We start from the raw sequence: 22215 nt of genomic DNA, 5'->3' as shown, positions 1-22215 counted from the left end.
AGTAGAAGAGAGATAAATTACGTGAGACGGAACTGGTGAAAGAGCTTTTTTTTTACTAAAACATTACTGATTTTCTTCTATACTTTGATTTTCATATTTAAGGATTTTTGTCTTCTCTTGAACTGTTGATAGATTCATCTACCTACTACTTGAATTGAATCCTAACCTTTTTCCTGGCTTTAAGTCTTAAGCAAATTTCTCATAACATTTTTTTTTATTTTGATCTATTAAAACCAAAACTGTTTTTCTTGAAATTAAAAAAACACATTTAAAAAATGCTTATTTATTGACTATAGTAAGCTATATAGCCCCAGCTAAGTGTTGCCTTTTTTTTTTTTGGAGTTGCCTTTTTTTTTTTGGAGAGGTTTTTGCTATAGGGAACGTGCGCTCACCAGAAAGATAGAGAGACAGAAAGACAGAAAGCAAGAAATCACCCTCAGGGGGGGATGGTCATGCTGCAATCCCTTCTCCTCCATTCTCCTCTCGGGATCTTGGGCATGCATGCACACACGCCCAGCGTGAGTTTAGGCCTCTGGGTCCAGGACTTGAACTGCCATTGACTATATGGGAGTCCAGCGACATAGCCATTGTGCCAACTGCTGGTCCCTCAGTGCTGCTTTACAGTATGCTCACTTTACTCACTGAGGTTTATGCCTAACGTCAGATATGTGTTCATAGATATGTATATATCAGCTGTGCTTGCTATTGAAAGATTTTAATTAAGATCTTTAGTGAATCAATAAAATGTGTGTGTGTGTGGGGGGGAAGGCATGGAAAACAACTATAGATACCAGAGACAGTGTGGGAAGAGGGTGGGAAATGGCAGAAAATGAGAGGTAGGAAATCAAGGGGGGGAGGGGACAAAATATATAAGAAACTAGAAATACAAAATTATTTGTTGATGATAACATGTATGGATGTATGGTAATATCCTTGACTGAGCCAATATACAGTGTATTTTGGATGGAAAATCTCATTTGTATACTGTATTGATTACAATGAATGAATATAAATAAAAAAATTAAACTTTCTTTGGAAGGTCTCATTTGTTTTTTCATTTATCAGCTTCCCTTCAGTTGTACTTTTTTCTCTCCTTTTAGGACTTCTATTATATGAGAGTTTCTATTTTACATCCATCTATTATATCTTGTAGCTTGTTTATTTTTCAGCTCTTACTCATTCCTCGTGTCTCATGGGGAAGTTTCCTTTTTTTTTTTCCTTCAAAAGAGAGCATTTTGTTATTTGTATGTACAGAAAACTCAACAGCCTACACTTAACCCACTTTGGTGTTGTGCTCTTTAACCTTTGTCTTTTCCAGCTTTGCCATGCCAGCCACAGAATTCGGGCCCAGGACATTGCCTCCCCAGTGGCAGCGAATCTCATCATATCTGTCATTGTAATTGGTCTGATGGCTTCCACCAGCTTAGCCAGGGCACCTTTGTCCTCCTAGTTAACCTGTGTGAAGGCAACGGTGGTGCAGTTTTCCTGTGGACCAGGCTCCCAGCCTGGCCTCCCCCTGGATAATGCACAGGGAACCCCCATCTTCTGACACAGGGGAGGAGGAAGACAATCAGCTCGATGGGGCCCACGTCATGTACAGTCACCACCAGCTGGGCCTTCTTGTTCTTGTTCACCGAGGTGGTGATGGTGTTGACCCCTGAACAGCCTCTCAATGGAGACATCTCCTTTGCTGTGGCTTTCTTCTCAGCCCCAGCCAGCAGGTGCTGCTGCTTTTCCTGCTTTGTCTCTGCCCTGTACTTGGCCAGCTTGAGCAACTGAGTAGCTGTCTGGTGGTCCAGGGCCTGGGTGAGCTGGTTACTTGCAGGAGGCACTTTCAGCTGCTTGTAGAGGATGGCCCCTCTGCCACTGCAGTGCGGTGTAGCGGGGCCATTTGACGAAGCTGGTCAGGTCCTTTTTGGGCTGGATGTCATCCTGTTTGATGCCAAAATTCTTAGGCTTACGCCTTTTCTTTCTTTTTCTTTTTTTTTCTCTTTTTTTAAGAATTATTTTATTTAACTTTTATTTATTATTATCATTATTATTTTCCAGTTTGATCAGAGAGAGAGAGAGAGAAAGGAAGTGAGAAAGCAAGCCACCAGGTCCGAGACTTGAACCGTGGTTGGCCATGTGGGAGTCCAGCGCCCCCAACCACCATGCCACCTGCCGGCCCCATAGGCCTTTTCTTAAACGGAATTGACCGCCTTCTTAGCCTTCTGCTTCTTCATGACAGCACAGGCTGAAGCCACCTTCTTCCCCTTGGCCTTCTTTCCCTTTGGCATCTTGGGCTCCTGGAAGAGAGACCTCATGGGAAAGTTTCTTGACCTGATCTGTTTTGCTGTTGCTCTCATCTAATCAGTTTATTTTGGCTGTGGTTCGAATATACAACAATCCTATTTGGTTCTTTTTTTTTTTTTTTTTTTTTTTTTGGGGGTTTTTTTTTTCGGGTGTTTTTGAGAGGTTTTTGCTATAGGGTGCATGTGCTCACCAGACAGACAGAGAGAGACATAGAGACAGAAAGTGAGAAATCACCCCCCGGGAGGATGTCCACGCCGCAAGCCCTTCTCCTCCATTCTCTTCTCTGGATCTTGGGCATGCACGCACACGCGCCCGGCGTGAGTTTAAGTCACCGGATCCAGGACTAGAACTGTGGTCAACTACGTGGGAGTCCAGCGTCATAGCCATTACGCTAACTGCTGGTCCCCTATTTGATTCTTTATACCTGTTTGTTTCTACTGCATTACCAATATCCCCTTTTATTTTGAGGGGGGACATTTATTTGGCTGTGTTCTAGTCTTATCATCTAGAATAGGTTATTCAACTTATTGCCTTTCTAGTTGTCCGTTTATTTTTACTTGTAAGGCCATTTTTCCTCATGGGTACCAGCTATCTTTGTGGGTGATGGATGAAAAAAGGGGTGGGAGGAACCAAAACCTAGGCCTTAGCTTACGCTGTTCCTGGTGAGTTGCGGGTCCAGCTTTGAATATCCTCATGTGTGTTGCTCTCATCAGAGGGCTTTGTCCCTTAAGAAATCTCTTTGAACTTGAAATTTCTCCCAAAATCTAACCCCATGTTGGCAACTTGGCCCTCTTCTATATAGGGTTACTATTTATCCTCTTTACCAAAGTGGGGGGAAAAAAAAGAAAAGGAAAGGATAGACAAAGTAATGTATATACATGAAAGAGAACAAACCAGGAATTTACTGAAACAGTGAAATTTACTTTCATTTTGCCCGAATTTAATTTTGTAGTCACTTGGGAATCTTCTTCAACCTGGAAATGAGACAAGAAAATTACTCTTATTACAAATCACTTTAAATACCTTTGTGAGAACGTTATTGAATCATAGGGGGAAATAAGAGTACTTCTAGAACTCACAAAGATAAACTAGTAAGATCAATACGTAATCTATATTTATAAGACAAATGAAGGAGGCGGAATGCCAGGACCAAAATCAGGAAGAGCAGGACTTGGCAGTTGCTTATCACTTATTAGATGGTATTCTTACACTTAGAGTTAGAACATGGCTTAAATATTGACAGTGGTTGTTATTTCTGGGTATGAACTTGCCTATATTTCCCAAATTTTCTACAGTGAACGTACATTACTTTAATAATGGAAAAATATCATAACTTTTAATAGAATTTTCATAGAAAAATAATTTTCATAGAAAAATACATAAATACACAAACTTATAAAGAATATTTGGTGCAACATTGTTCATAATGAAAAATATACAAATTTCTATTAGTACAATAGTTTAATAAATTATGATACATCTATACTGTCAGCAACCAGTAAAATCATGTAAGTCTATATTTATTAATAGAAAAATTTCAAAGATATATTATTAAGTGAAACACAAAACAGGTTTAAAGCATGCCCAGTGGCTGCAGGTGGTGTGGTGGTTAAGGTGCTCAGTCCCACATGGCCGACTCTGCAGTTCAAGTACTGGACTGGTAGTTTGAAAAGTCACTGGGCATAGAGGCCAGCATGGCTCGGTCCCACGTGGCCAACAACGGTTTGAGTCCCAAACCTGGGAGCTTGCTTTCTCTCTCTCTCTCTATCTCTCTCTGGTAAGCACACACGCCCTATAGCAAATTTAAAATAATAATAATAAATAAAAAGAAAAATAGACTGGGCGTGAGCATATATACCCAAAATTCTAAGAAGAGAATGGAAGAGAAGGGATTGCGTTGTGGTTATTCCTCCTTGGCAAGTGGGGGCAAAAATTCAAACCATGGTCACTGTGTGAGATCCAGCTTCTCCTGAGCACTGCATCACTGTTGTACCATGGAGCTGGCCTCCTTCTGAATTTTGAGAGTTCTTTGTAAGTACTGGATACAACTCCTATATTATATAAATGCTGTACAAGTACTCAGTCCTATCCTATGTGTTGTCTTTTAATTATTTTAGCAGTATTTGAAGAAAAATATTTTTAATGAGAAGGGGGAATTTTGGGGGGAGATAAAACAAAAGAAGCAATATTCTACTGTTCCTGGACCTTTGCACATATTATTCCTTTTGCTTGGCATTGTGGTCTCTTGGGCCTTTCCCACATATTGTATCTCAGAGCCTTGTTATAGCACCTGGCACATAGTAAGGAATTAATAAATATTTGTAAAAGGAAGAAAGGCAGAACAAAAATAGAGGCAGGTGAACACAACAAGCAGCTAATCTACCCCAAACTTATTATCTAAAATCAGCAAAAAAAGAAAAGGCTATGGCTGCATTGGGATAAGCCTTCAACCTCAGAGAGTATGGACACACAAAGTTGGAATGTTTCCCTCAGACTAGATGTAAGCCACACATACACGTATGACTAAAAGATGTGGGACTGTCTTGTGTTTTTTCAAGAAGAGAAGTCTAAATACTGCAAATATGGCCAACCAGTGGTATGGTAGTTAAGGCAGCTGGATCCCACCTGGCCTACTGCTTGGTTTGAGTCTTGGATTTGGCAACTTGAAAAACACCATGGGTACGTGTGTGTGTGTGTGCCCAGAAGCCCAACAGGAAGGAAAAATGGAGGAGATAGGATTGCAATGCAGCCATTCCCCATGGAGGGTGCTTCCACGCTTTCTCTTTCTCTCTCTCTTTCTCTCTCTCTCTCTGGTGAGCACATCCACCCTCTGATTTTTTTTTCTTTTTTTTTAGGTTTTTGCCTTTGGGTGCATGCTCTTGCCAGAGAAAGACAGAGCGAGGGCAAATGAGAAAGCATCCCCAAGGGCTATGGCCATGCCGAAATCCCTTCTTCTCTATTCTCTTCTCAGGATTTTGAGCATGCACACACATGTGCCTGGTGTGATTTTCAAGCTGCCAGATCCAGGACTTGAACTGCTGTCATCCATATGAGAGTCAAGCACTTAACCACCATGCCACCTGCTGCCCCTACCACCAGCAGGTTAATACACACACACATATTCATATATACATAGCACACACACATACACATATATATATTGCAGGGCCAGCACATGGCATAGTGATTGGGGTACCAGACTCCCACATGACTGACCACAGTTCGAGTCTCGGACCTGGTGGCTTGAAACTCATGCCAAATGCATGTGCGTGCGTGCTGTGCTCTAAGTCTTGAAAGGAGAATGGAGGAGAAAGGACTGCAGCATGCCATTCGCCCTAGGGGGTGATTTTTTTCCTTTCTCTCTGTCTTTCTGGTGAATGCATGTGCCCTATAGTAAAAATCTCTCTAAATGTTTCACTAGCCACACACACACACACACACACAGCAAACAATATCTCTCAGCAGGAAAAAGCTGGAGGTATCATAGGGTTCTCAGGGGTTGACAAAGGAATAAACATAATCAGTTAAAATATAAATATTTTTGCCTAGGAACAGCTATGGTGGCACAGGCAGTAGGGGTGCTGCTGTGTGATACTGGAGAGCATGTGGGAAGTTCTGGGTTAATGGCATGAGCTACCTGAACATAGCATGAACAAGGGTATGGCATGAAGACCCTGTCTAAAGCCTCCACCTCTGGCTCTCTCTCTCAGGAAATAAATAAATGTTAAAGAGAAGAAAAAGAAAGAAATTTACCTAGATAAAGCTAACTGCAGGTGAGAGATCTCCAGTGACAACAGTCTTCAAAGAATTCATAATATAACCCACGGAAGAGTCAGCTTTAAACATCTGCTACACACAGCAAGCAATGAGGTGAGGAAGTGTAAGAGTAACATTCAGTAAGGGCTTCTCCTTTCTTCTTCTTCTCTATCCTCCCTTCTCATAGCTCTAATTCCTTAACAAAACCATAGTAGAATGCTTTTGTCCACATTATGACTCATGTGAGTCTAATCTAACCTCAAACTGAACACCTATTTGTTTTAATATTCCTTTTTAAAATTTATTCATTTGTTTATTTTAATTTGACCAGAATGAGACAGAGAGAATGGAGGAGAAGGGATTGCGGCATGGCCATCTTTCCTGGGGGTGGGGGGGGTGTGATTTCTCGCTTTCTATCTCTCTGTCTCTCTCTGTCTGTCTGGCAAGCACACGCGCCCTATAGCAAAAACCTCTCCAAAAAAAAAAAAAAAAGATTTTTAAAAAAAAAAAAAAAGAGTTATTAAAAAAATAAAAATAAATAAAGTTGTTTTCTGATTTTAACCTATAACTTATGAGTCATACTTATTCAACATTTAATTTGCTAGGGTTTTTTAATGAACATCATATGCTAATGATATATGATTTTATATTATGTACATTATATACTCATAGTAATACTTTTGCTATTATTTTCATGTATTATAGAATTTTCAATGTCTTATTTCATGGCATATGCTGCCTGAACAAAATTGTGAGTTAATCTTCTTTCTTTCTTTTTTTGGAGAGGTTTTTTGCTATATAGCACATGCACTCCCTAGACAGACAGAATCAGAGAGACAGAAAGTGAGAAATCACCCCTAAGGGGGGATGGCCATGCCACAATCCCTTCTCCTCCATTCTCCTCTTGGGATCTTGGGTACGCATGCACACACACCCAGCCTGAGTTTAAGCCACAGGGTCCAGGACTCGAACCGCCGTCGATTACATGGGAGTCCAACGACATAGCCATTACACTAACTGCTGGTCCCTTAATCCTATTTATTTCAAGACTTAGATTTCACCAAAATAAAGTCAGACTGCTCCTGAGAACTCTTTCAGATTAACAAAAGTTTTACTTTCTGAATTTTTTTTTTTTTTGAGAGACAGATTTTTGTTATAAGGCACATGTACTCACTGGACAGACAGACAGAAAGCAAGAAATCACTCCCCCTGAGGGGATAGCCACACCACAATTCATTCTCTTCTTGGGATTTAGACATACACGCACTCAAACTGTAGTCAGCCATGTGGGAGTCCATCAATGCGTAATCATTACTCCATCTGTTGGTCTCAATTTTCTAAATTATTTTATTTATTTATTTATTTTTGAGACAGAGAGAGACAGAGAGATAGAAAGCAAGAAATCACCCCTCAGGGGGATGACCACGCCACAATCCTTTCTCCTCCATTCTTCTCTCGGGATCTTGGGCACACACACACATGTGCCTGGTATGAGTTTAAGCCACCGGGTCCAGGACTCAAACTGCGGTCGACTACATGGGAGTCCAGTGACAGCCATTTCACCAATGGCTGGTCCCAATTTTCTAAATTTTTAGTAGAGAATATTCAATAGTTTTCTGCCCTGAAAGAGGGAATACATTCACCAAAGCTCTTCCCTTCTACCAGAATAATTTCCAGAGGGTGAAATGAAAGTCTAATACAATAGATTTTGAAACTGGAGACTTACATGACCACTTTACCTATTTTCTTCATACCTCTGCAGTGTTTCCTGGGATATAAGCCCCTAATTTACCTCAAATTGAGTCTAGACATAAAAATTGTATTTAAGGTCATGTCATGGAATGATAATGTGGACAAAAACACTCTATTACTACTATTTCAAGGACAAATTCGTAAGGACAGAATTCAAAGTGGATCTGTATTGTATTATATCAGGTTCATGGTATTATAACTAGCTTTTTGTTTGTTTGTTTGTTGTTTAATATTATTCAATAGTGACATCTACAGGCCTGCAAAGAGAAGCATTAACAAACTAATGATGAAATTGTGCTATTTTACGACTGAGGTGACTCAGATCTAACTCAAGCCAAACACTTATTTTTGGTAACTTCCTGATACTGCAAGGAGAAAGTCAAGTTAGGGAAGCAAAAGGTATATATAACCAAAGGCCCAATTACGAGAGTGCTCCCACTCCTTAACTTACTGTGATTGAATGGATGCAAGAGATTTTCTGAAGGTAGACTGCACATCTAACTGGAGCAGCCTAGGAGTATCTGGGTACCCACCCAGCTGGGCCCAGAGTGAATGTATTGAGGCCTTTTCTGTTATTGGGTAGCTTGAAGTGGACAGTTCAGCATTCCAGATGGCTTCTGTCTGGTCTTCTTGTCTATAGAATTAGAGAACATTAATTAGAAATGTCAAACTCTCCTGCACGCCATACCTATAAAAATACTTGATTCTTGGGACCAGCAGTTAGCATAATGGCTATGTCGCTGGACTCCCATGTAGTTAACCACGGTTTGAATCCTGGACCAGGTGGCTTAAAACTCACGCCAGGTGCGTGTGTGTGCGTGCCCAAGATCCCGAGAGGAGAATGGAGGAGAAGGGGTTGTGGCATGGTCATTCCCCTGGGGGGCGATTTCTTGCTTTCTGTCTCTCTGTCTCTTTCTGTCTTTCTGGCGAGCGCACGCGCCCTATAGCAAAAACCTCTCCAAAAAAAAAAAAAGAGAAATATATGTAAATACATTTCTTGCTAAACTAGCTAAGGAAATTAATACTCTCTTAGACTCCCCACTATACCAGATCATAATTATGGGAAGGGGATGCATTGGGCAGGAAAAATATAATAAAATTAGGTATCATATATCATTCAAATAAAGCTTAATGTCAGTCTTTGTAACACAAACCTGAATCTCTTGATTATGTCATATTGTCTGTCCTCTTCTACTAGTAATTCTAGGAATGGCTGTTGAGCCAATTTAGTAGAGACAGGAATCTGCTTTTTGTCGATGATCAAGGGGGTAGGTTTACTAAGGTTCAATTTATGCAGCTCTTGGAGCTAAACAACTAAAAATAAAAACAAAATCAGAAAGAGGAAACCATGAAAAGAACCCAATTATTTAGGAAGGTCTTCTGAGCTGGCCCTAAACTATGACTCCTCCTTCTCCATGGACTTGCAAATATTCTTCTTCCTCCATGCCACCTGCAACACAATTTCAGAGGTAGCAGCTATGATATAAAAACCTTGGTCCTAGGGCCAGCAGGTGGTGTGGTGGTTAAGGGCGCTGGACACCCACATAGCTGACAGCAGTTGATGCCCAGATCTGGCACCTTGCTTTCTCACTTTCCCTCTCTCTCTCTCACTCTGACCCTCTCTGCCTAGTTAAAATAAATAAATAAATGAAGTTAAATAAAATCATTCTTTAAAAAGAAAAAAACCTTGGTCCTATTCAAGTTCCAGTTTTAGTCTTCTCACTTCCTATGAATCTTTGGATTTGTTCCTGAATTTATCTGTACCTATTTCTCTTCATTTCTAAAAGAAGGATAGAGAACCAGCAGTTAGCATAATGGCTATGTGGCTGGACTCCCATGTAGTCGACCGCAGTTCGCGTCCCGGACCCAGTGGCTTAAAACTCGCATTGGACACGTGTGCGTGCGTGCCCAGGATCCAGAGAGGAGAATGGAGGAGAAGGGATTGCGGTGTGACTATCCCCCCGGGGGGTGATTTCTCGCTTTCTGTCTCTATGTCTCTCTCTGTCTGTCTAGCGAGCGCACGCGCCCTATAGCGAAAATCTCTCAAAAAATAAAAAATAAAAGATAATAACACAGAGGTTTCTTTTTTTTTTTTGGAGAGGTTTTTGCTATAGGGTGCATGCACTCACCAGAGAGACAGAGAGAGAAAGAGAGATAGAAAGCGAGAATTCAGCCCCCCCCCCCCGGGGGGATGGCCACACTGCAATCCCTTCTCCTCCATTCTCCTCTCGGGATCTTGGGCACGCACACACACACACCTGGTGTGAGTTTAAGCCACCGGGTCCAGGACTCGAGCCACGATCCACTGCATGGGAGTTCAGTGACATAGCCATTATGCTAACTGCTGATCCCAACACAGAGTTGTTCTGAGAGTTGTTTAAGATGATATATATGGATACACTTTATAAATTGTGGCACCATGTATAAATGTAATGATAGCTGTCATTTACTGAATGCCGGTATTGAGCTAAACATTTTCCTTATGTCAACTCATTTGGTATTTATAACAATGTACTATTATTATCTTTGTCTTACATAGGAAGACTCTAGTTCAGAAAACTGAAATGACTTTCCTAAGATCACTTAACTCATATGTAATGAGGCTGATTCAAACCCAGTCTAGGAGCAGAGCCAACCCTCTTGACTACTACCCGATTTAGTGTGAGGTCATTATTCATAGCTACTCTCCTATCCTTTTTACTTTTCCTCTCCTTTCTTTATGTTTTGATACCTATAGTTATCATCTATATTCTGGCTTCCCTGACCCCAGATGTTTATCCATTCTCTGAATGTTCTATACATTGTGATTCCTAGTAGATAGCTCATGTCACTGCCAACCTATCTTTATTCCATCTATACTGACTGTATTTGCCAAATTCAAAACAGAGGTTTGGAGCTACCAAGTGGCATGGCAGTTAAGGAACTGGACTCCCACACGGCTGATCACAATTCAAGTCCTAGGCCTGGTGGCTTGCTTTCCCATTTAAAAAAAAAAACAACTTTTTTTTTAGAATTATTTTATTTTATTTATTCATTCACTTATTTTAATTTGACCAGAGAGAGACACAGAAAGAGAGAGAGAGATAGAGGGAAAGTGAGAAATTTAGCCCCCAGGTCCAGGACTTGAACCATGGTCAGCCATGTGGGAGGGTCCAGCACCTTAACCATCACGCCACCTGCTGGTCCCCATTTTTTTTCTTTTTGTTTTTTTAAACTTTATTTATTTTTTAAGAATTATTTTATTTAATTTTTATTTATTTATTCATTTATTTTCATTTGACCAGAGAGAGACACAGGAGGCGGGGGGGGGAAGGGGTGAGAAAGCGAGTTGTCAGGATTTGGGGCATGCATAAAAATGTGCCTGACATGTTCTTCAAGCTGCTAGGGCTGGGATTTGAACCACACTAGGCCATCTGGAATCTGACTTTCTTAACCAGTAGGCTTAGGGGTCAGCTCTCATGTTAAAGAAAGAAAAGGGTATGTAGTTATAAAATGTTTATAGAACTCCAGCTTGTGGAATTTATTATTAGAATTCTAGTTTGTGCTAGGGACTCCTAAATATATAATCACAGAACCCTTATCTCAGCTCTATAACCTTTTGGAAGGTCACTGTAACTCCCAAAAGCACATTGATGATTATCTCAGAGGGGTCCCTGGGTACAAGGATCTGCTGTGCCTGGTGCTGTGTAAGAAAGTTAAACAAACCCTTATTTCTTTTTTTATACCTCATAATATTAAAACATCCTGATAATATTTTTTAAAAGAATGATTTATTTTTTAATAAATAAGTAAATATCATTTATTTTTTAATTTGACCAGAGAGAGAGAGAGAGAGAAAGGGTAAGTGAGAAAACAAGTTGCCAGGTATGGGACTCACACCATGACTGACCATGTGAGAGTCCAGCACCTTAATCACCACACCCCCTACTGATCCCCATTGTGATCATTTTTTCAAAAGAATTATTTTATTTGGGACCAGCAGTTGGTGTAATGGCTATGTTGCTGGACTCCCATGTAGTTGACCACTGTTCCGAGTCCTGGCCAGGTGTCTTAAACTCACGCTGGGCGTCTGTGTGTGCGTGCCTAAGATCCTAAGAGGAGAATGGAAGAAAGGGATTGCGGCGTGGCCATCCCCTTTGGGGGGTGATTTCTCTCTTTCTGTCTCTCTGTCTCTCTGTCTCTCTCTGTCTTTCTGCCGTTCGCACGCACCCTATAGCAAAAACCTGTCCAAAAAAAATTATTTTATTTAACTTGATTTAATTATTTTAATTTGACCAGAGAAAGACAGAGTGAGAGAGAGAGGGAAAGTGAGAAAACAAGCCCCCAGGTCCAAGACTTGAACTGGAGTTGACCGGAGTTGGCCATGTGGGAATCCAGCACCCTTAACCACTATGCCACCTGCAGGCCCCATCCTGACAATCTTAAGGAGAGAAGTAACCACCCAATTAGTTAGCAGTGACTTTAAGAGTTTCCAGATCTGGAGTCTGGTCAGTGTGGATTGACTAGAAAGGAATTGAGCATTTCTGGAAGTCTCTCCTATGCTCATCTAGAGATCAAGCAAGTACTCCTACTGTCAATTCAGGAGTTTCACTAAAGTAAAAATGATGGAGTGAATTGAATGGCTTCTCATACACATACACACACAAATATATGTCCACTCAGAATTTGTGAATGTGGAAATAAGGATTTAGAAAAAGGGTGTTTGCAGATGTAATTAAGGATCTCAAGGTGAGATCACCCTGGATTACTCAGGTGGTTCCTAAATCCAATGACCTGTATCCTTATAATAGAAGAGAGGACAAAGTGGGAAGAGGACCATTTGAAGGATGGAGACAGAGACTAGAGTTAGGTGACTACAAGCTAAGGAATGCCACGTATTTCTGACAGTGACCACAATCTAGGAGAGAGATATGGGACAGATTTCTCCATCAGAGCCTCCAGAAGGAGCTAACCCTGTGAACACCTTGATTTCATGAACTTCTGGCCTCTAGAACTGTGAGAGAATAAGTTTCTGTTATTTTACACCATTGGGTTTGTGGTTATTTGTGACAGCTCTGTCAGTTTCCTAAGATATGTTTGGTCTGTCCAGGCAAATGTTATTTTCAAAGCTGACTACTTTCATGGTTTTAGGACACATTGAAAAGAGGGAATGGAAAACAGCTTACCTGGCTGAATAAGGGAATCATTTTTCTTAGGTTTTGGTTCCGTTTCTCCTCTAGAGACTTTAGCTTTTCAGTCCAGACCTGCATCACCTTTTTCTGGTAGTCATCAATTCTGTTCAGCATTTTGTAGAGGTCCTGGATCTCATAACCTTTCCCGGAGTTCCGGATGGCTTTTAATCGTTTGATTATGTTGTTTCTTAAAAAATTAACAGGAATTGTATTAATACAGTTATGAACCTAACTCAGCAGACCTGTCCTCAGTTTCTTTCCTTTTTTTTTTGCAGAGGTTTTCACTATAGGGCGAGTGCGTGTGCCAGACAGAAAGAGACAGAGAGACAGAAAGCGAGAAATCACCCCCCAGGGGGGATGGTCACGCCACAATCCCTTCTCCTCCATTCTCCTCTCAGGATCTTGGGCACGCACGCACACGCACCCAGCGTGAGTTTTAAGCCACCCGGTCCGGGATGTGAACTGTGATCAACTACACAGGAGTTCAGCGACATAGCCATGACACTAACTGCTGGTCCCAGTTTCTTTCAATTTTCATCTTATCCCTAGTAGAAGAAATGGGGTGAGAAGACCAGCAGTTAGTGTCATGGCTATGTTGCTGAACTCCCATGTAGTCAACTGTGGTTTGAGTCCCAGACCCAGTGGCTTAAACTCACGCCAGGCACATGTGTGTGCGTGCCCAAGATCCTGAGAGGAGAATGGAGGAGAAGGGATTGTAGCGTGGCCATCCCCCCAGGGGGTGATTTCTTGCTTTCTGTCTCTCCGTCTCTCTCTGTCTTTCTGATGAGCACACACACCCCATAGCAAAAATCTCTCAAACAAATTTTTAAAAAATGGGGTGGAGGTGGGAGGCTTGTTTCATGACACCTTCATCTTATTCCCTATATAAATATACTTTAAAAAATCTGTATGGTTATCAAATGTTCATTAACTCTTCACAGAGCTTTTAGTGTTACCATAGTATTACTTATTATTTTAACATATAAAAATTGTATTTTGCCTATGCAATAAAAATTACCTTAGGGAACATTTTTTTTTTTTTAATTATTGGTATGTGTAGGAAGATCTGGTAATGTCCCCTTATCTTCAGGAGATACTTTGTAAAACATCCAGCAAATACCTAAAACCTCAGATAGTACCAAACTCTGTATAAGGGGACTTCAAAAAGTTCATGGAGGGCCAGCAGTTAGCATAATGGCTATGTCGCTGGACTCCCACGTAGTTGACCGCGGTTTCCGTCCTGGACCTGGTGGCTTAAACTCACGCCAGGCGCATGTTCGTGCGTGCCCAAGATCTCAAGAGGAGAATGGAGGAGAAGGGATTGCGGCGTGGCCATCCCCCCGGGGGGTGATTTCTCGCTTTCTGTCTCTCTGTCTCTCACTGTCTGTTTAGCGAGTGCACACGCTCTATAGCAAAAACCTCTCCAAAAAAATAAATAAATAAAAGTTCATGGAGCGGCTAGAAGATGGTGTGGTGGTTGGGGTGCTGGACTCCCACATGATTGACCGTGATTCGGGTCCTGAACCTGGCAGCTTGCTTTCTCATGTTCCCTTTCTCTCTTTCTGTGTCTCTCTCTGCTTAAATTAAAATAAATAAATAAATAAATAATGATGAGTATTAAATTTTTTAAAATTTTTTGAAAAAAGTTAGTAGATAAATGGAATTAAAGTATGAGTTTACTTGGTACAAAAAATATTAATTTTTTTAGAGCGATTTTTGCTGTAGGGTGTGTGTGCTCACGAGAGAGAGACAGACAGACAGAGACAGTGAGAGGGAAAGAAATCACTCCCCGGGGGGTGGCCATAGTGCAATCCCTTCTCCTTCATTCTCCTCTCAGGATCTCAGGCACATGCGCTCATGGTCCTGATGTGAGTTTTAAGCCATCAGGTCCAGGACTTGAGCCGCAGTTGGCCAGGTGAGAGTCAAGTGTAACCATTACACCATCTGCTGGTCCCCCCAAAATTTAATTTTTTAAAAACAATTATTTTGTTAATTTTATTTGTTATTATTATTTTCAATTTTACCAGAGAGAGAGAGAAAGAGAGAGAGGGAAAGCAAGCCACCAGTTCCAGGACTCAAACCACGGTTGGCCATGTGGGAGTCCAGCGCCTTAACCACCATGCCATCTGCCAGCACCAAAAATATTCATTTTTTTAGAAATTTTCTTTCATGAGAGAGAGAGGAGGGGAGATCCCTCCCCCCAGCCCTCCAGCTGGTCAAGATCTTAAGTGTGCGCACACACCCCATGTGTTTCAGATTGTCTTGGAGTCTAAGCTTGTGGTCGGCCACATTGCTTCCAATACTGCAGGTCAGTACCCTACTGCCTGTGCCACCGTCCACAGATTTTTCATAACATGCATTTTCCATCAAAATTGTAAAGATCTTTCATATGTATAGTACTATGTTTTTTTCCTGTACATACATATCTATAATAAGGTTTATGAATTAGGCATAGAACAACAATAACAGTAAAATACTTTTTTTGGAGAAGTTTTTGCTATAGGATGCGTGTGCTCGCCAGACAGACAGAGAGAGAGAGAGACAGAGAGACAGAAAGCAAAATATCACCCCCCAGGGGGGATGGCTACACCACAATCCCTTCTCCTCCGTTCTCCTCTCGGGATCTTGGGCACGCCCGCAAACACGCCCAGCGTGAGTTTTAAGCCACCGGGTCCAGGACGCGAACTGTGGTCGACTACATGGGAGTCCAGTGGCATAGCCCTTACGCTAACTGCTGATCCTTAATAGTAAAATAATTTTTTAGCAATACACTATAATAAAAGTTATATGAATGTGGTTTCTCTCTCTCAGAATATCTTATTGTACTACACTGACTTCTTATTATTTTTTTGGAGAAGTTTTTGCTATAGGGTGCATGTGGTTGCCAGAAAGACAGAGACAAAGAGACAGGAAGCGAGAAATCACCCCCCAGGGGGGATGGCCACATCGCAATCCCTTCTCCTCCATTCTTCCCTCAGGATCTTAATTTGACCAGAGAGGGACAGAGCAAGAGAGAGAGGGGGAAAGTGAGAAAGTAAGCCGCCAGGTCTGGGACTTGAACCATGATCAGCCATGTGGGAGTCCAGCACCCTTAACCACCATATCACCTGCTGACCCTATACTGACTTATTTTCAGAACTGAAACCATGGAAAGAGAAACCACAGATAAGGAGAGACTACTGTACTTCATGCAAACACGGTTTTGTTGTGTTTTCTTTGTTTATTTGTTTTTGCTAGAGAGTGTGCACAATTACCAGAGAGACACAGAGATGGAGAAAGAGGGAGGAAGTACCCCTCAATGAGGCATGGTCATGCTGCAATCTCTTCTTCATTTCTCCATCCAGTCAGGATTTTGGGCATGCACACATGTGCACCTGGTTTGTCAAGCCTCCAGAGCTGGTATTCAAACCATGCAGTTGGGCATGTGAAACCTAGCTGCCTTAACCACTATGACACAAAGTCAGCCCTTTTATATAATTATGAAAAAGACAGTGTCCTTGTCTTCAAAACACTTAAAATCCAAGAGATTGATAAAGTGACTGTATTAAAAATAGAATGAAATAAAAGCTAAATAGAAATATAAACATGCTATATGAGCAAAAAATAAAGCATAATTAATTTTTAAAAATTTTGCCATAGGATGCATGTGCTGACCAAAGAGAGAGAAAGTGAGAAAGCACTCTCACATTGGGAATGTTCATACTGCAATCCCTTCTCTATTTCTGCCTCCTGTTGGGACCTTTGGGCATGCATGCACATGTACTTGGCATGCTTCTCAAGTTGCCAGGTGCAGGACTTGAACCTCACAGTCAGCCATGTGAGAACCAACTGTCCTAATTACTATGCCACAGACTGGCCCAGTCCTTTTAGTTTTCCCTCCAGAGAGAATGTATGCTTGTCAGAGAGAGAAAGAGGGAGGGAGAAAGCACCCCCTATGGAGTGTGGTCATATCACAATTCCTTCTCTATTTCCCCATCCTCTTGGGATTTGGGACATGCACACACATGTGCCTTACAGTTTTCTTTTTTTTTTAAACTTGCCAGAGGGTTCAGGATGTGATATAGTGCTTAAGATGCTGGACTCCCAAATAGCTTACTTTGGTTCAAGTCCTGGATCCGGCTGCTTGAAACTCAGACTGGGTGTATGGGCATGTGTGCCCAAGATGCCAAGAGGAGAATGAAAGAGGATGGATTGCAGTGTGGCCAACCCCTCTTTGGGAGTGATTTCTCACTTATCGTCAATCGTCTCTGTCTCTTTGGTAAGCGCACACTCCCTACGGGGAAAAAATCTTAAAACAAAAAAAGAAAGAAAAAGAAAACATTACCAGAACATGCATGGGCTCACTGGAGGAGACAGAGAGAGAGTAAGGGAAAGTGAGAAAACACCCCCATGGAGTATGGTCTCACTGCAATCCCTTCTCCATTTCTCATTTCTTTTGGGATTTTGGGTATACATGCAAACATACCTGGCATGGTTTTTGAGTTGCTGGACCTGGACCTCAGACTATGCAGTCAGGCATATGGGATCTGGCTGCCTTAACCACCACACTACTGGCTGACTTGTGCCTGGCATTTTTCTCAAGTTGTTGTGTCTGGGACTCAAACTTACACACCTGGCCATGTGGGATCTGACTCCCTTAACCACCAGGGCCCAGTGTAGGCCCAAAGTATAATGAATTCTAATGAGTTGTGAAGAAGATTTTATAAGAAGATGTAGAATATCATCTTTTTTTTTTTTTCCGCTATAGGGCGTGTGTGCTCGCCAGACAGACAGAGACATAGAGACAGAAAGCGAGAAATCACCCCCCAGGGGGGATGGTCACGCCGCAATCCCTTCTCCTTCATTCTCCTCTCGGGATCTTGGGAACGCACGCACACGTGCCCGGCGTGAGTTTTAAGCCACCGGGTCCTGGACGCGAACCGCGGTCGACTACGTGGGAGTCCAGCGACATAGCCATTACGCTAACTGCTGGTTCCCTAGAATATCATCTTGAATAATAATGATAACATTTTTCTTTTCTTTTTTTTTTTTTAGAGGTTTTCGCTATAGGGTGCTTGCGCTCGCCAGACGGACAGAGAGAGACAGAGAGACAGAAAGCGAGAAATCACCCCCCAGGGTCCCGCAACATAGCCATTACGCCAACTGCTGGTCCCCAATAATAACATTTTTCTATTTTGGGGGAGCCGGCAGGTGGTATGGTAGTTAAGGGCACTGGACTCCTACATGTCCAACTGCAGTTCGAGTCTCGGACTGGCGGCTTGTTTTCTCACTTTCTCTCTCTCTCTTTTTCTCTGTCCCTCTTTAGTCAAATTAAAATAAATAAATGAAGTTAAATAAAATAATTCTTTAAAAAATTTTTTCGCTGTTTTTCTCATCTTTTCCCCATGGTATCTACCACCAATTTTGGTAGTCTTAATAGTTTTTCCGGGGACCAGCAGTTGGCATAATGACTATGTCACTGGATTCCCAGTTGGTCAACAGTGGTTCGAGTCCCGGACCTGGTGGCTTAAACTCACACCAGGCGCATGTGCGTGCATGCCCAAGATCCTGAGAGGAGAATGGAGGAGAAGGGATTGCAGCATGGCCATCCCCCTCTAGGGGGGTGACTTCTTGTTTTTCGTCTGTCTCTCTCTGTCTTTCTGGCTAGTGCATGCACCCTATAGCAAAATCCTCTCAAAAAAATAGTTTTTCTGTATTTTCAGTTCTTGCTATAGGGTGCATGCACTTGCCAGAGAAAGAGAGAGAGAAAGAAAGTGAAAAATAGGCCACACTGCAATTGCTTCTTCTCCAGAGGCCTTGTCCGGTGTGATACTCAAACTGTGGGGTCCAGGACTCGAACTTTGGAACTGACGATGTGGAATCTATCCACCTAAACTTCCATGCCACATGCTGGCCTGTTTTTTTTTTTTTTTTTTTCTCTATGTCTAAGTGTGTATGTGAGAGAGAGAGAGAGATGAAGCACCCCCCAACAGAGCCCAGTCATACTGCAATTCCTTTTTTAAAAGTTTGTTTAAGGTATCTCCATATGGTGTGTGTGTGTCTGCTCACCAGAGAAAAAGTGAGAAATCAGCCCCTAGAGGGGATGGCCATGTCACAATCCCTTGTCCTCCTTCTCTTTTCAGGATTTTTGGGCATGCACACATATGCACCTGGTGTGATTCTCAAGCTACTTGGTCCGGGACTCGAACCACAGCATGCAGTAGTCCAGTACCTTAACCACCACACCACCTGCTGGACCCTACAATCTTCTTTTTTCCCATTTCTTCATCCTGTTAGGATCCTGGGCACAATCAGCTGCACCAGGCATGTTTGTCAAGCTGCCTGGGCAGAAAACAAACTGTGGTCAATAATGCGATCCAGCTCTCTTTGCACAGTGCTTAGTTGTTGTGCTATGGGGCCAGCCCTAAACAGACTTTTGTCTGTTTAAGGAAAGGGAAAGGAATCTCAAACAAATTAAGACTTTTTTTTTAAGTTGCATAATTAATAAATAGTAGATTTGGGAATCAAATCCTGATCATCTCTCTTCCCACAATACCCAATATTTCTCAAAATGTGGGCCCTAATCACCTAGACTGAATAATTTAAATGTAGTTATTGAAAATGTAGCTTCCAGGACCAGCAGATGGCATAATGGTTACATCACTGGACTCCTATATAGTCAACTGTGCTTTGAGTCCCAGACTTGGAGGCTTAAAACTCATGCTGGGATTGTGTGTGTGTGTGTGTGTGTGTGTGTGTGCCCAAGATCCCAAGAGGAGAATGGAGGAGAAGGGACTGCGGCATAGCCACCCCCTCTGGGAAGTGAGTTCTCACTTTCTGTCTCTGGTGAGCATATACACTCTATAATAAAAATCTCTCTTAAAAAAGAAAGAAAAGGGAACCAGCAGTTAGTGTAATGGCTATGTTGGTGGACTCCCACGTAGTCGACCATGGTTCACGTCCTGGACCCAGTGGCTTAAAACTCACGTGGGGTGCGTGCCCAAGATCCCAAGAGGAGAATGGAGGAGAAGGGATTGCGGCGTGACCATCCCCTCTGGGGGATGATTTCTCGCTTTCTGTCTCTCTCTCTCTGTCTGTCTGGCGAGTGCACGCGCCCTATAGTGAAAACCTCTCCAAAAAAAAGAAAGAAAGGAAGGAAGGAAGGAAGAAGGAAGGAAAGAAAATACAGCTTCCAAGGTACTTTCCCAAATTTTTAAAATCAAATCTTGATGGTAAGTTTCCAAGAATCTGGATTTTTTTTTTTTTTTTGGAGAGGTTTTTGCCATAGGGTGCGTGCGCTCGCCAGCCAGACAGAGACAGAGAGACAGAAAGCGAGAAATCACCCCCCAGGGGGGATGGCCACGCCGCAATCCCTTCTCCTCCATTCTCCTCTTGGGATCTTGGGCACGCACGCACATGCGCCCGGCCTGAGTTTTAAGCCACAGGGTCCAGGACTCAAACCACGGTCCACTACATGGGAGTCCAGCGACATAGCCATTACGCTAACTGCTGGTCCCAAGAATCTGAATTTTAAACAAAATATCTTAACTAAAATATGAAAACCAATGTGTTTGCCAACAGAACAGGGAAGAGTGAGGAAGTCCAGGTTAAAAGAATACTATGAATAAAGGCAAGAAAATGAAAGCTGTATTTCTAGAATGGTGAGTAGTCTGGGATTTGCAGACCATAGATATGTTAAAGGATATAGTGAGAGATAAGACTGGAATGGCTAGATTGTGAAAGGTCTTAAAACGTATATTAAGAAGTTAAGGAGCTTATTTTTTTTTTATTTTTATAGATAATGAGAATTCATTAAATATATATTTTCCAAGTGTGTATGTTTGTGTTCAAGGGAATCAATAAGATTTACCTGAGATTTTGTTTAAAAAACAAAACAAAATCCCTATCTATCTAGCCATAGAGAAAAAGGGAGAGAGAATAACTCTAAGTTTTTATGTCTCTTGTGGGTTACAGTGAATACTTTAGAACCTACTGTACATATGAATCATTTAATTCTTAGATGCATTAACTTTTTGAATTTCCAATAGCCTCTACACACATCTACAGCCTCTATCCTGTCATTTTCTTTTTTTCGGAGAGGTTTTGGCTATAGGGTGTATGTGCTCACCAGAAAGACAAAGAGAGACAGAAAGCAAGAAATCACCCCCCGGGGGGATGGCCATGCCACAATCCCTTCTCCTCCATTCTCCTCTCAGGATCTTGGGTATACACGCACACATGCCTGGCATGAGTTTAAGCCACCAGGTCCAGGACTCAAACCGCAGTTGACTTCATGGGAGTCCAGTGACATAACTATTACGCTAACTGCTGGTCCCTATCCTGTCATTTTCTACTTACTCAGTCTTTTGAGATTTCCCTCATTTTAAAAAAAGAATTATTTTTTAATTTAACTTTATTTATTTTCATTTGACCAGAGAGGGACAGAGTGAGAGAGAGAGAGAAAGTGAGAAAGTAAGCCCCCAGGCCCAGGACTAAAACCATGGTCGGCCATATGGGAATCCAGTGCCCTTAACCACCATACCACCTACCAGCTCTGAGATTTTCCTCATTTTTTAAATTATTGAAATCATATTTTACTATTTGGAAAAGTGTAGTTTCCTATCAAAATTAAGGATTATATTGTTCATATGCTTTTGAAGAAAACTGAGTTTAATAATCTGAATACCAGTCCAGTAGTAACCACTCGGGTATCTCATTAATTAAAAGACCTTAGTATTTAAAAAGATTTAGGCCTAGCAATTCAAATGGGAGGATGTCAATGCATGGCAGCTGAGGCCCATGGGCAGAACTGGGATTGGTTCTTAGCCAATCTAAATTTGGCCTGATGCGGTGGTATGTGCTATGGTCCTAGCTAACTGAGAGACTAGGGCAGGAGGATTATGACACGATGAGAGACCCTGTCAAAAATAGCACCATCACTATCCCCTCTCCCAGGGCCAACAGATGGTATGGTGGTTAAGACACTGGATTCCCACATGGCTGACCGCGGTTTAAGTCCCAGACCTGGTGGCTTGCTTTCTTACTTTCTCTCTCTCCCTCTGGTGAACACATGTGACCTATAGAAAGTTTAAAAATAACAATAGTAAATAAAATTAAATAATTAATTAATTTCCCTCCCTCCCTCTCTTTCTAACTCTGAAATTCGCGGGAACCAGCAGTTAGCATAATGGCTATGTCGCTGGACTCCCACGTAGCCGACCACAGTTTGCGTCCCGGACCCAGTGGCTTAAAACTCACACCG

The 22215-nt window shown here is 41.9% G+C and overlaps 1 protein-coding gene and 1 pseudogene across 1 annotated transcript in view; both read right to left on the bottom strand.

The window, feature by feature from the left end:
• Nucleotides 1-1273: 1273 nt before the first annotated feature.
• LOC102480843 (60S ribosomal protein L7a-like) lies at nt 1274-2279 on the bottom strand (annotated as a pseudogene).
• A 946-nt stretch (nt 2280-3225) lies between these two features.
• Nucleotides 3226-22215, bottom strand: part of FAM186A (family with sequence similarity 186 member A) — an 81179-nt gene continuing 62189 nt past the window's right edge. Inside the window, exons 8-11 of the mRNA XM_006168172.1 lie at nt 12969-13161; nt 8958-9109; nt 8255-8437; nt 3226-3269 (exon numbers count right to left, since the gene is read on the bottom strand). Of these exons, the coding sequence (XP_006168234.1) occupies nt 3248-3269; nt 8255-8437; nt 8958-9109; nt 12969-13161 (550 nt within the window). The 3' untranslated portion in view covers nt 3226-3247. The remainder of the gene's footprint in view (nt 3270-8254; nt 8438-8957; nt 9110-12968; nt 13162-22215) is intronic.

This window comes from Tupaia chinensis, unplaced genomic scaffold (genome assembly GCF_000334495.1).
Source record: "Tupaia chinensis unplaced genomic scaffold, TupChi_1.0 Scaffold145652_1, whole genome shotgun sequence".
Classification (NCBI taxonomy): domain Eukaryota; kingdom Metazoa; phylum Chordata; class Mammalia; order Scandentia; family Tupaiidae; genus Tupaia; species Tupaia belangeri.
The sequence above is the reverse complement of the archived record's forward strand: the minus strand, read 5'-3'. Positions and strand labels throughout refer to the sequence as shown.